Below are 13,132 nucleotides of genomic sequence, written 5' to 3'. Positions count from 1 at the left end.
CTTTCAATTTCATTTTACTATAAACTTTTTGAAGTGCCCTTGTATGTATGCATGCATTCGTATCATATGGTGATGCAATCAACTTTTTGAAACCATTTTCACACACCACTAACTCTAGTAGCCTTGTCCTTTCAACCCCAAAGGGACAGCATGAAATCCAATGACTGACATTAAGAGATCATATCTAACAATCAACAGCTTAGAGGACAGGTTCTTGTCTCACTAGAGAAGTTATAAGTGTTTGTATTTCTATTCTTATGATTTAATACTTATTCTATTTTACCTGGATAGGCTTCAAAAGGTCTTTAGAAAGAAATACTCTTTGTTGATCTCCTAGAAAGCGAACAGAAGTTATGGATCCCAAACCAGCTTTGTCCAATAGAGATCTGTACACCTAAAACAAAAGAAAATGTTTGGGCCTCAAACTGTTGTCAGTATAATTCTGAAAACCAGAACTGGCAATTTTACACACAAAGTGATAAAGCCATTAAGTTATGAATCTCATAAGAAATATTTATGCAGCCAGAAGATCATACAATTTTTCTTTAATTCCAGTAACTTAAACCAGATACATTTGGGACTTATTAGCACACAGGTCTAATAACAAATTCATTGTTTCCCAAAAAATATGCTAAAGAAAAATTGTTGCAAATGTATATTTTTTGAGATAAGGCCATGTTTTTAGCAAATTCTTAACATTTGCAAGAAAAAAAATAATAAAACACAACTTGAATCACAACCCCACATCATTCAAAAGTCTCTAGCTGCTCTTCCCTCTGGCAAAATCTCCACATTGCCAGCACCACATGCAAAGCCCTTCACAATCTGGTCAGTCTTCTACCATCCTCCCAGTCTTTCCCACCATCCAAATCAGACCCTCTTCTCTCAGCTCCAGCCTGGGTCCCATAAAGCCTACACTTTCCTTTCCAGACACAATGGGCACTCTTGTCCTCTAACTGCACCAGACTTAAAAAGTGGACACAGCATTATCACATACTGACTTATGGCATCTTTAGAGGCAGGGGAACTGCCAACACTGGAATCTCTTACAGGGGCAAGCCAACAGCTACTACTCAGCCCCTGTCTACTGCTCCCATATGCAACTGCCACAAGGCCCCATTGCTGCCTTTTCCTGCAGTGTTTTTCAGGAGATATTGGAAATCTAAATTTTTAGAGGTACTTTCCATGTGGTTAAAAGCAGGCAACTAATTCAAATTTTCTTAAAACAACACTGTGAGAATCAAATCAAACAGATCTGTGTTTGCATTGCTGCCAGTTTCCGACCTCTGACCTACATGTTCCCCTTATTACTTCCATCCCCACTTTTCAAGTGAAGAAAATAAGGCCCAGGACAGCCAAAGGCCCAGCCCAAAGTTACAGAACTCTTACAGGACTGGAGTAAGATCCTAGATGTTCTTTAAAATGCACACATGTGCACGCATGAGAAAGTGAGAGAGAGAGCACTCCCCCACATGCATGGGGCACAGAAAGAGATAGCATATGCTCCCCCACATGATGGTTCACTCCTCAAATGCCTGCAATGGCCTGGCTGGGTCCAAGGCCAGAGCCAGAACACAGCCCAGGTCTCCCAGGCGGGTATCACAAATCCAACCACTAAGACCATCACCTGCTACCTTCCCAGTGTCTGCATTAACAGGAAACTGGAATTGGGAGTTGGCGCAGAGGATTGACCCCAGGCACCCCACTTTGGGACCTGGGTCTCTTACCCGTTACGCCAAACACCTGTCCAAAAGATGCTCTCCTGACTCTTCCACACTGTTACACATCTAGACTATCATTCCCCAGAGGGCCAAATACAGCCCTAACATATAATTTGTTCCTGTTTCACTACAAATGGAAGACATGTTCTCTTCTCATGGGTTCAACAAAGCCCAAGCTTTACTCACTATTGCAGGCCACTGAATAATTCGTTCAGAAATCTCAGGCGACTTTCTTTCAGCCAAAACCAAGTTATGTTCTACTAAAAATGCTCTCCTTAGAAGACTGTAGACTTCAATCCATCTTCTCTTCCTCCAAGTTTCTCCATCAAACTCTACACACACCTAGACAAATAAAATTGAAAATAGCATAATCAATTAACAAACGTAAACATCACAAATACCCAAGGTGAATTACACCTTTATTATTCTCCTTGAACCTCTTACCTGGATCTGCTACCCACTTCAGCTTCCTTACTTTACTTCATAGACCAAAAATAAAATAACCAAACATGGACCAAGCTTTGGCTCCCTAACTTTGGGATGCAGATGGTCCAGTTTCTATCCTCAAAGTAACCTCTGGAAAGCTCAGAAACTAACCCACATCAAGAGGTTTTTACACATGCTAATTAGACAGTAAACTTTTAAAACTGGAAGATGCAAATCTGAAACCAAAAGAAGCACTCCTCACATTGCGCTGTATTTCTCCACGGCCACTGCCACGTGGGTTTAAGATGACTCCATCACCACGATCCACCCCCTGCTTTTGGATTCCTCTGGTATCAGCAGGACTTAGCAAAGGTCCAATCTACCACACATTCTCACTACCCCATTCAATCGAATAAGCTGGGACATTTACCTCAGAGTTTGGAGTCTAAAACTCCTTGGTCACTTACTAAATGACCCCAAGTTTTCCAGAGGTGCCTCTAACTGCTTATATGAAAATGAGACTGCCTTTGAAATATTATTTTCCAAGTAATTCTGTTATTTTCTGCTTCAGAACTACCTTTTAACTCTAATGCTTACCACTTGTATAAATATTTTACAACATTCAAAAAAAAAAAAATCAGTCTAAAACAGATCTCTGGCAGTGATCCAGAAGTAGGAACCATTCACAAAACCTGGAAGGTCATGTGCCAAAACACCCGAAGACCCTTGATGAATATGGGAACCCGTAACTCTAACTCATTCTAGATCTTCTTAAACATTTTTTTGTATTTTAACAATTGCAATAAACTTCTTCTATATATAATGTGAAAAATCAATATTTAAAGTTCTTCCTCTAACTAAAGAGGCCTCTCATTTTGGGTTTCCAGAATTAATCAATAAATCTATCATCTATCAAATGTGCATGATTTCACAAATGTCACCCACATCCCTCTTTCAACCTTTAGTTTACTAACTGGCTAAACTCCATTCACTTGTTGAAACACAATTTGAGAATCCTTTCCTCAAACAAGCCTTCGCCTACTGAAGAGCCTCTCTCTCTCCCAAGAGACGTTCCGTTGTTAACTCTACCCAAAGCTTTGCACTTTTCCTTCCCTGCACTTATCTATAATTTATTTGTGGTTAACTGATTGACACATAAATTCTAATATGTCAAAATCTGTGTCTGCTTTTGGTTATCACTGGCATACAGTCCCTAATCAGTACTCAAATACTTGTTAGAATGAATAAAACATTTCTCTTTGGGTTAAGCTCCTCTACCTTCTGTTTCTCTCATCCATTTATGAAACAGTTAAGTTTCCAACTGATATAACCCCAACCCTGAACCTTCTCGTCAGAGTAGTTCTTTAAAATCAGTGAAATTTAAGACACATGCTATGCTACTTCCAACAACAACCGTACATCCCTAATGTCTTAGGCAACTTTGCTAGGAAGCTGATCTTCTCAGTACGGAAAGCTTTTGCAGTTACTACTGAGTACTTTCCAAACTGGAATAAATGCAATAGGTAAACACCTATGGGACAAGGACCTATACACTGTCTCCATGGTTACACATCTTCTATCACTGCAGCCAATCAATGAGTCCTTCATGGAGGTGTGTAGTAGGCTGCCCATCTTCCTGTTTGCTAGCCACAGAATCCACGTGCTCCACTCTCCTCTAGACTGCCCAGTATTTCCTGCCACAACAATCTCCACCTCAACCTAGCTTCAGGGGCCAGTTTTCCCGCTTGTCAGAAATGTGGTTTCAGAGGAACTGAGCACCACAAATTTCAGAATCAGATCATGGCTTAAATCTTGGCTATATTTATGCTTTCTTAAAATGAGTTACTACACTCATTTAAAAATACCTTAGATTAGAAAGAAAATCAATTAATCTGCACCCCAGTTGAAGAACCCTTGCTTAAGTCTAAGCTGTCGGAACCCTGTTTACTAGCTTCAAAATGAAGGCAATTAATACCTCCCTGTCATGGAACTGCTGGAGATTTTAAAAGGCATTGTATATAAAGTATCCAGCAAGGCAATTAGAGTTCTAAGACCTCCAGAAATATTTAAATCTTATCAGAGCTATCACTCCTTAAATTAGGAGCAAAGGAGAGAGGGTCTTCCACATAACTATGCAATATCTACTCAGCATAAAAAGTGAGGCATTAAGATCATTATCTAAAGAGTGGGGGGGATCTTTTTCCTACCAAGGGACATTTGGTTATTTATAACATCATCGGTGGGCTGAACAAAATTATCACCTAAAAATTAGTCTGCTATAGATTTACAGAATTTCGAGTCTCACCTGCGGCTGCCTTGGCAGGGCCAGATGGAATGATTCCCCACTCCTGATCTAAAGCTTAAGTTAGACTACACCAATTTTTGAGTGATTTGTGGGGCCAGGGAGGATGTTTAGCTCCTCTTAAAACAATTAACCTCATGACTATCAAATACTATGTTGTGTTGATCAAAAATCCACAGGTAACTTTCATTTGGAAAAAAAGTGCATGAATTCATTCATTTATCTTAAGTCAGAATGAGATCGATCTTCCATCTGCTGGTTCACTCCCCAGTGGCCACAACAGCCAGGCTGGAACTATGACCCAGGAACAGGCGGCAGGGGCTCAGGCAGGTGCGGATCTGCTGAGTTCCCAGGCACATTAGCAGAAGTCAGATCAGGAGCAGAGAGCCAGGACTCACCACCAGATATGCTGGCACACAAGTGGCAGCTTAACCTGTTGTGCCATAACCTCAGCCTCTGAAAAAAAATTCCTCTTAAAAAATACTTCATGTGGGGACAGTACTGTGGCACAGTGGTTTAAAGCCTCGGCCTGCAGTGCTGGAACCCCATAAGGGCTCTGGTTTGAGTCCTGGCTTCTCCTCTTCCAGTCTAGCTCCTGCTAATGCAGCTGGGAAAGCAGAGGATGGCCCAAGTCCGTGGGCCCCTGTACATACATGGGAGACCTGGAAGAAACTCCTGGCTCCTGATCAGCTCAGCTCCAGCCATTGCAGCCATCTAGGGAGTGAACCAGCAGATGGAAGACCTTTCTCTCTGCCTCTACCTCTCTCTGTAACTCTTTCAAATAATTTTTTTGGTTCACTCTCCAACTGGCTGCAATGGCTGGAGCTGTGCCTATCCAAAGCCAGGAGCCAAGAGCTTCTTCCAGGTCTCCTATGCAGGTGCAGCTCTGCCCAAGTACTTGGGCCATCTTCTATTGCTTTCTCAGGCCACAGCAGAGAGCTGGATTGGAAGTGGAGCCATCAAGTCTCGAACCAGTGCCTATATGGGATGCTGGTGCTTCAGGCCAGGGTGTTAACCTGCTGTGCCACAGCGCATACCCCATCAAATAAATCTTTGAAAAAAATAAAAATTAAAGTAACAAGTTGTAAGCTTCCTCCAACATTCTTTCAGAAGTTTCCAATCAGTATCATGCATATCTTTTATTTGTGCCTGAAGTCTGAGGTTCAAAACTTAAGAACATACCCAATTCCTCCAAAAGCCGTTTCTGTAGGAAGGTCTATAAGACAACAAATCCAGGGGGAACTAAAGTGACTTGACCAAGCCCAGGTAAGCTGATACGCACAGCTAGTTTCCACTGTGCTCTTTCCCCCATACTACCTTGGTACACAAAGGGATGTTATTCATTTATTGGAAAGGCAGAGAGAGAGAGAGATCTTCCATCCACTGGTTCTCTCTCCAAATGATCACAACAGCTGGAGTTGGGAAAGGTTGAAGCCAGGAGCCAGAAACTTCATCTGGGTCCCCCACATGTGTGCAGGGGTCCAAGCATTTGAACCATCTTCTGCTATTTTCCCAGACACATTAACAGGGAGCTGCATCAAAAGTGGAGCAGCTGGGACCCAAACCAGCTGGGATGCCGGGGTCGCAGGCAGTGGCTTAACCTGCTGTACCACAACACAGGCCCCAGGAATGTTATTTATGCTGACAGATTATGCTGACAGAGTAATTATGATTCACTAGCTATAAATCCAAATTCACTATTAAGGGAGAATTTTGTAAATGTGTACCTTATTAGCCCACCAAGTATTCTGACCAGGGGCCGGCACTGTAGCATAGCAGGCTTAGCATCCACTTGCTTCCCATGAGTGCTGGTTCTTGTCCCAACAGCCCCACTACTGATGCAGCCCTCTGCTAATGGCCTGAGAAAGTAGTGGAAGACAGTCCAAGCGCTTGTGCCCCTGCACCCACGGGGGAGACCAAAAGAGGCTCCTGGCTTCGGATCGGCCCAGCTCCAGGTGTTGTGGCCATTTGGGGAGTGAACCAGCAAATGGTAGACTTTTCTCTTTCTCCTTCTGCCTATAACTGTCAAAAAACAAAATCTTTTTAAAAAATTTTTTTCGACCAGATGTTGGATATTTCAAATTATCTCAAGCTTATTTTTCCAACACAAAATCTCTTCAGGATACGTAAATTATATCAATTCTAAAACCTCCCACTTTTAGCATACATTCATCTTACCTAAGTATATGATTATGAAAACTATTGGAAAAGCCAAAGAAAATGCTTCCAGGTTTAAAAGGAGGAAAAGAAAATGTCATGGTTTATAGTCAAGAAGGATTTTGGTTTTTTAAACTTTATTTTGAGAGGTGGGAAGAGAGATACAGAGTTCCCACCTGCTGGTTTCCTCCCCATATGCCTGCAATGGTTGGGGCTGGAAGCCAAGAGCCAGAAACTCAACCCAAGTCTCTCGCAATGGGCGGCATGGACCCAACTACTTAAGCCATCTCTTGCTCCTTCCCCAGTGTAAATTCATAGGGAGCTGGAATCAGGAGCAAAGGCAGGACTGGAACCCAGGCACTCTGATGCAAGGGATGTAGTATCCCAACTGCCCACCTCTAATCAAGAATTTTTAATAGATACCGACTGTATGTCCACCACTACAATGCACAATACCCTTTATTTTGCAACTCCACAAATTATGAAAATCAATTATGTTCCTACTTATGTCTCCTTACAAGTAAATACTTGTGCAAATTCCTAGAGCCTAATTTCAATTGTAAAGGGGTACAGTTTGATTACACTGTGCTAGGAGTTTCTGACAGCAGAATTCACATTTAACTCCTACTTGTACCCAAAGATGAAAAGTTGGGCATTGGTCAAGGCACCTAATTGCTGCCTACAGCAGGAAACAGTACAGAGAGATGGCAAGAACTAGTCAAGCACCAAGAAGGGGCAGAAGACTTGAGGAAAAGGTAGGTTTAAGGGAAGTGAAAGACCTAGATAAACAAGTGAGGGAAGGAAACTATTCCCAGCATGCATAATTATGTGAACAAAGGCTGGCAGAAAGCAACTTGCTTCACATTCAAGAGTAGGATAAAAGTTAAGATTAAAAGAAGTTCTTATATTTGTTATTCCAGATGTAGAGAACACCACTGCCCTACAGGATTTTTCTAAACTGTTTCTCCATAGTGAATAAGTTTTAAAGATTTACTTAATTATTTGAAAGGCAGAGTTATAGAGACAGAGACAGTCTTCCATCCGCTCGCTCACTCCCTAAATGACTGCAATGGACGGGGCTGGAGCTGTGTTGAAGCCAGGAGCTTCCTCTGGGTCTCCAGAGAGGCTCAAGGACTTGGGCCATCTTCTACTGCTCTCCCAGGCCATAGCAGAGAGCTGGATCAGAAGTGGAGCAGCCAGGACCAGAATTGGCGCCCATATGGGATGCCAGCACTGCAGGCAGTGACTTTACCCACTACACCACAGCACTGGCCCCACGAATAATTTTATGATTCCTTTATTTATTCATTTAAATAGCTGAATATATAACATGCCAAACCATGGTTTCTAAGTGCTAGAAATACAGACGCCAGCAAAATAATATGCTCCAACCTTACTCTGAGTATTAAGGCCCAGTTAAGGTTTGGAGACAAACTTTGGCAAGTTATTTAACTTCTTCAAACTTCAATTTCTGCCACTATTTTAACATCTAGGATATTTGTTAGGACTAAATAAAACGCTTACTACATAGGAACCATGTGATCAGTATCACTTATTATAACTTTACTGTAGCTTCTTTCTTTTTTTTTTTTTTTTTTTTGACAGGCAGAGTGGACAGTGAGAGAGAGAGACAAAGAGAAAGGTCTTCCTTTTGCCGTTGGTTCACCCTCCAATGGCCGCCGCGGTAGCGCGCTGCGGCCGGCGCACCGCGCTGTTCCAATGGCAGGAGCCAGGTGCTTATCCTGGTCTCCCATGGGGTGCAGAGCCCAAGCACTTGGGCCATCCTCCACTGCACTCCCTGGCCACAGCAGAGAGCTGGCCTGGAAGAGGGGCAACCGGGACAGGATCGGTGCCCCGACCGGGACTAGAACCCGGTGTGCCGGCGCCGCAAGGCGGAGGATTAGCCTGTTGAGCCACTGTAGCTTCTTTCTAATTAACTACTACACACATTATCTTCTTGTCATCTAAGTAACTTTGCTACAAAATCTCTCTCTCGGTGAAACAAAGTCTCTCCTTAGGTGAAACAAAGTTAACTAGCCTTGGCTTCATTAATATCATCCACAATTAACCAGGGAAGTCAATCTAGAAAGACTTGTGTTTGTACCAATACTAGAAGAACAGCTGCAAACTATTTCCATTTTATTTATGTCCACTGACCTCAGTCCCCCATGCCCTAAGCCCAGGTATAAGCATGATCACAATTACTTGGTGCCTGCCTACATCTCAACAAACACAATTTGGTTCTAATATTTTAAAGTCCCTTTTTTTTTTGTTAAATACAACATAGCCCTAAACTTAAGCCAATCACTTCATCTGCTATCCAACTAAGGGATGTAATGTTAAATCATAATTAGAAAAGAGAAATAGGAGTAAAGCAGATTTGCAGCTTACATGAGGGTCGAGTGTTCAAGTCTTCAAGCAAGGCAAAACTCCAACATAACCAAAACTGTTCTTGAATCGAAATCCTAGTTCTTTCCATGTTAGGCGTTTCAGTGTGGTGGACAAGACACAGAGCCAAACCTGGATTCAAATCCTTCATCGCTAAGTAGCTAATTTTATTTACTTATTTGTTGATTTATTTATTTTCATCTACTTGAAAGGCAGAGCAAAACAGAGAGACAGAGAGAGAAGTATATCAATCTTCTGTCTGCTGGTTCACTCCCAAATGCCCACGACAGACAGGGCTTGGGCCAGGTAGAGGCCAGGAGCTCCATCTGGATCTTCCATGTGGGTGGCAGGGTCCCAAGCACTTGAGCCAGCATCTGCTGCTTCACAGGACCCATCAGCAGGGAGCCGGACTGGAAGTGGGAACAAGGACTCAAATTGGCACCCTGGTATGGGATGCTGGCTTCCTAAGCAGTGGCTTAGTGCCCCGCCCCTGAATTGTCAATTGTTCAAGTCTGGTCAGGACTCTTTCTCCTAAACCTATTTCTTCATTCTGAAAATGGAGATATTTTTCTCCAGATGGAGATTTAAAAGAATACATGTAAGCACCTCCTAAAGTGCCTGCCTAGCCCAACAGCTCCCTCAGTCATTGCCAGGGAAGGCAAGGGAAGGGAACACCTAGTTTCTTGACATCTGCCAAAGAACTAATGACTGTAAAGTTAAACAAAATCTTGGTTCCATTCATATCAGATAAAAACAAATGCAGTGGAGAAAATTTTACCTGGCAGGTGAAATAAACCACAACGATTGAAATCTGGTACACAAAGTTCATTTTCTGTAGGAAAGTTACTAGCCTAAAGCAAATAGGTTGGCTATCCTTGCACAATGTATTATCTTTATAAACGTTACAACCTGAGTTGGTAGAATGAGTGGAAGGAGGAGAAAAGCCAAATCTCAAAGCTTCCAAGAGTCCTTTTGTAGCATGGCTTTGGATGATAAGCATTATGGAGTGAAACTTCTTGGTTAGAACACAGGCTATGGAGCCGGCACTATGGCATAGCAGGTAAAGCCACCACCTGTGGTGCCAGCATCTCATATGGGCACTGGTTTGAGTCCCAGCTGCTCCACTTCTTCTGATCCAGCTCCCTGCTGATGTGCCTGAGAAAGCAGTGGAAGATGGCCCAAGTGCTTGGGCCTCTGCACTCATGTGGGAGATCAGCCCCAGCTCCTGTCATTGCAGTCATCTGGGGAGTGAACCAGCAGGAGGAAGATCTCTCTGTCTCTCCCTCTCTCTCTCTCTCTGGAACTCTTTCAAATGAATAAATAAGTCCTTTAAAAAATGTACTAAAGAACACAGGCCATGTCAATTCCCAGGTATGTGACCATGGACAAGATCCTTCCCCAAGCATGATGTACTGCTCTGTAAAACGGGGCAACACCAGTGCCTAGTGCCGAAGCACTGCTCCAAGAAGGAAGCAGTCACCACTGTGATCATGCTGGGCACGACACCTAGCACGTGGCCAAACACTCACGGGTCACACCTACTTCTCAACATGACAGGGCACACAGCGGAAACTCAACAACACACCTACAGCCACACAGCCCTTTATAGACTAATGGTGGTGTGGGAATGCACTGGTACCGTGGAAATGCCAAAAGTGGCAGTGTCTCAGAAATCGAACCACGCTCAGCACCAACGCTAAACCTGCTTCCTTCATGGGGAGACAGTTCCCAGGAGGAGTGAGGCCAGACATGCGTTACTCAGGGTGGAGAGCGCTTCGGTCCACACCAGCTTCCCTCAAGTTACCACCACTTCGGAGTCTTTGTTAGGGATCTTTTTTCAGTTATTTTTGCACAAAGGAGTCTTTGTTGGTACAATGGCTTCCCCACTGGTTGTTCCCAGACAATCCTTTCACACCAACACTTCTATTAGAGAGTCCAATCAGGATTCATCCCACTTTGGGGAGAAAAAAAAAAAAAAGCCCGACAAAGGTTCCAAGTGTCATTCTGATTTTACAAATCACTGTCCACACTTGTTCCCATTCCCCTCCCACCCTCCCTCCCCCCCAGCGCCAGAAGTGGAAGCCATTCCTCCAGGACACCATATAAGGGGCGGCTCCACCCCCGGGCCTCCTTATATGGCCACATCCCACACCCACCCACAGGCTCATCACACACAACCAGGAACCCACTCCTGCCTGACCCACCGAACAGGGACACAAACGCACCCCACGGGCCAGGCTCAACTAAGCTCCTCCCTCCCTCCACGATCACACACTATTAACAGGTCTGCAGGTGAGGGAGAGATGGAGGTGGGGGGAAGAGGGAGAGATGGAGGTGGGGGGAGAGAAAAGTTGGAGGAGGAAATCCAGCGCGCACACACACAAACCCACGTGAAAGCACTTCCAATCACGAACCCTCGATCCGGAACGACTCCCGACGTCAGCCACCGCCCCAGGACCCCCCTCCCCTCGGCCAGCCCCGAGGGGCGCAGCGCCGGCGATAACGAGGCGTGTCTCAACCACCCTCGGCCCACGATCACACGCGCGCAGCCGGAACTCCGGGCCGAGCGCACCTCACTCCACGCGGCCACCGCCAAGACCCTCGGGGTCTGCCTGACCGCCCCCTCCCATCGGAGGCCAACTTTCGGGCCGCCCGGTGCTGGCGGCGGCGTTGCCACGGCAACCGCGGACCGTCCGGCCGCCGGCTTTACCTTCAGGTCCTTCTTGGTCACGTCGGTGTGCGAGACAGCGCGAATGGTCCCGGACAGCCAGGGCCACTCGGCGACGCGCTCCACGTCCCAGCTGTCGGGGCCGCCCTCGCCGCCCTCGGCCGCGGACAGGCTGAGGAACCGCTTGCCCACCAAGACCGGCCAACTTTCTCCGAGCGTGAGCACCATGGTTTCCACGCCTGCAGGAAGGGCGCCTCCCTGCACACAAAAAAAAATTTAAAAAAATAAATAAAAAAAAAAACACACACACACACACACAGAATGCAGCGGGGGCGGCCTGGGAGAGTCGGGGGCGCGGGGCAGCCGGGGAGGCGCGACCCCGCGCCTGGGGCCCCGCGACCGACCCCTCCTCCGCCAGCGCCTCCCCGCCCCCCGCCCCGCTGCCGCCCCCACCGCACACACCGGCCCAGGCGCCGCGTGACCCTCGCTCTCCCAAGTTTCGCTTTTCCAGAAAGCCTCCAGCCTACACGCAGGGGGAGCACCGGGAGAATTATCTGCGGCTCGGCGGCTCTTCAGCCGCTCGCCCCCGAGCCCGGAAGAGGCGAGGAGGCCCCCCCAGTGCAGAGGGCCTCTCCCCGCAGCGGGGTCCCCGCCCCGGGCGGCCCGCGAAGCCGCACTTGTCCCGCCGCCCCGCCCCGGCTCCCCGGCCTCGCCCGGGCCTGCAACGCGGCCGCTGGACCCGCGGGGCCGCGGCCCGGCGCCTTCACCTTTTCTCCCTTCTCTCCCCGCAGCCGAGGCCGCGGCGCGCTTACCCCGCCTCCCGCCTCCCTGAGTCACCGGCGGCGGCCGCCGTTTCCAGCCGCCCAGCCGACTCTCGCTCTGACTTGGTTCAAGAGCTCTCACAAGACACGCACAGCCTCCCGGGCCCGCCCCCGCGGAGCCGCTGCCGCCGCTCATTGGCGGGGGCCTGGGAGCTGGGCGGGGCTCCTAGGGAGACAGCCCATCGCCATTGGCCAGCCCGACGGGGGCGGGGCGAGAGAAAAAAACAATTCCTTGGCTGCCTCCTCCCTCTCCCCTCCCCCTTCCGACTCTCGGGCGACCCCCATTAGGTTAAAGTACACAGAGTAAGCGAGAGATCCCTCCGCCACAGGGCCATTCTTTCCATTTGTTGCCTCGCGGCACGCAAAAGAGTCCCGCAAAATCGAGCATCAACTTTGGGGCCCGGAGGAATATTGTTGTGGCGCACAAATAAGACTGCACGGCCAGGCTCAGGGCTGTAAATGCCTATTGGCTTGTTCAAGTGCGCAGGCTGTCGACCGAAGATGGACCTTCCACTTGGCGGAAGAATCTCACAGGAAAGGGCTGAGGGCGGTGCAGCGTCGGCGGGGGAGGGAAGGGAAGGGAACGTGCGGTTTCAGGCGTACTCAGCTGGAGGGCGGAGCCACAGTGCTCGGGAGGCTGGTGCGCAGG

The 13,132-nt window shown here is 47.0% G+C and overlaps 1 protein-coding gene across 3 annotated transcripts in view; it reads right to left on the bottom strand.

Moving 5' to 3' along the window:
* Window positions 1-12,551, bottom strand: part of KDM3A (lysine demethylase 3A) — a 56,048-nt gene extending 43,497 nt beyond the window's left edge. For all 3 annotated transcript variants that reach the window (XM_062209808.1, XM_062209809.1, XM_062209810.1), the window contains exons 1-4: window positions 12,475-12,551; window positions 11,705-11,920; window positions 1,908-2,063; window positions 284-394 (exon numbers count right to left, since the gene is read on the bottom strand). In XM_062209808.1, the coding sequence (XP_062065792.1) occupies window positions 284-394; window positions 1,908-2,063; window positions 11,705-11,890 (453 nt within the window). In that variant the 5' untranslated portion in view covers window positions 11,891-11,920; window positions 12,475-12,551. The remainder of the gene's footprint in view (window positions 1-283; window positions 395-1,907; window positions 2,064-11,704; window positions 11,921-12,474) is intronic.
* Window positions 12,552-13,132: the final 581 nt, after the last annotated feature.

The sequence above is a fragment of the Lepus europaeus genome, chromosome 13 (assembly GCF_033115175.1).
Source record: "Lepus europaeus isolate LE1 chromosome 13, mLepTim1.pri, whole genome shotgun sequence".
NCBI lineage: Eukaryota > Metazoa > Chordata > Mammalia > Lagomorpha > Leporidae > Lepus > Lepus europaeus.
Note: the sequence above shows the minus strand (reverse complement) of the source record. Positions and strands in the feature narration are given on the sequence as shown.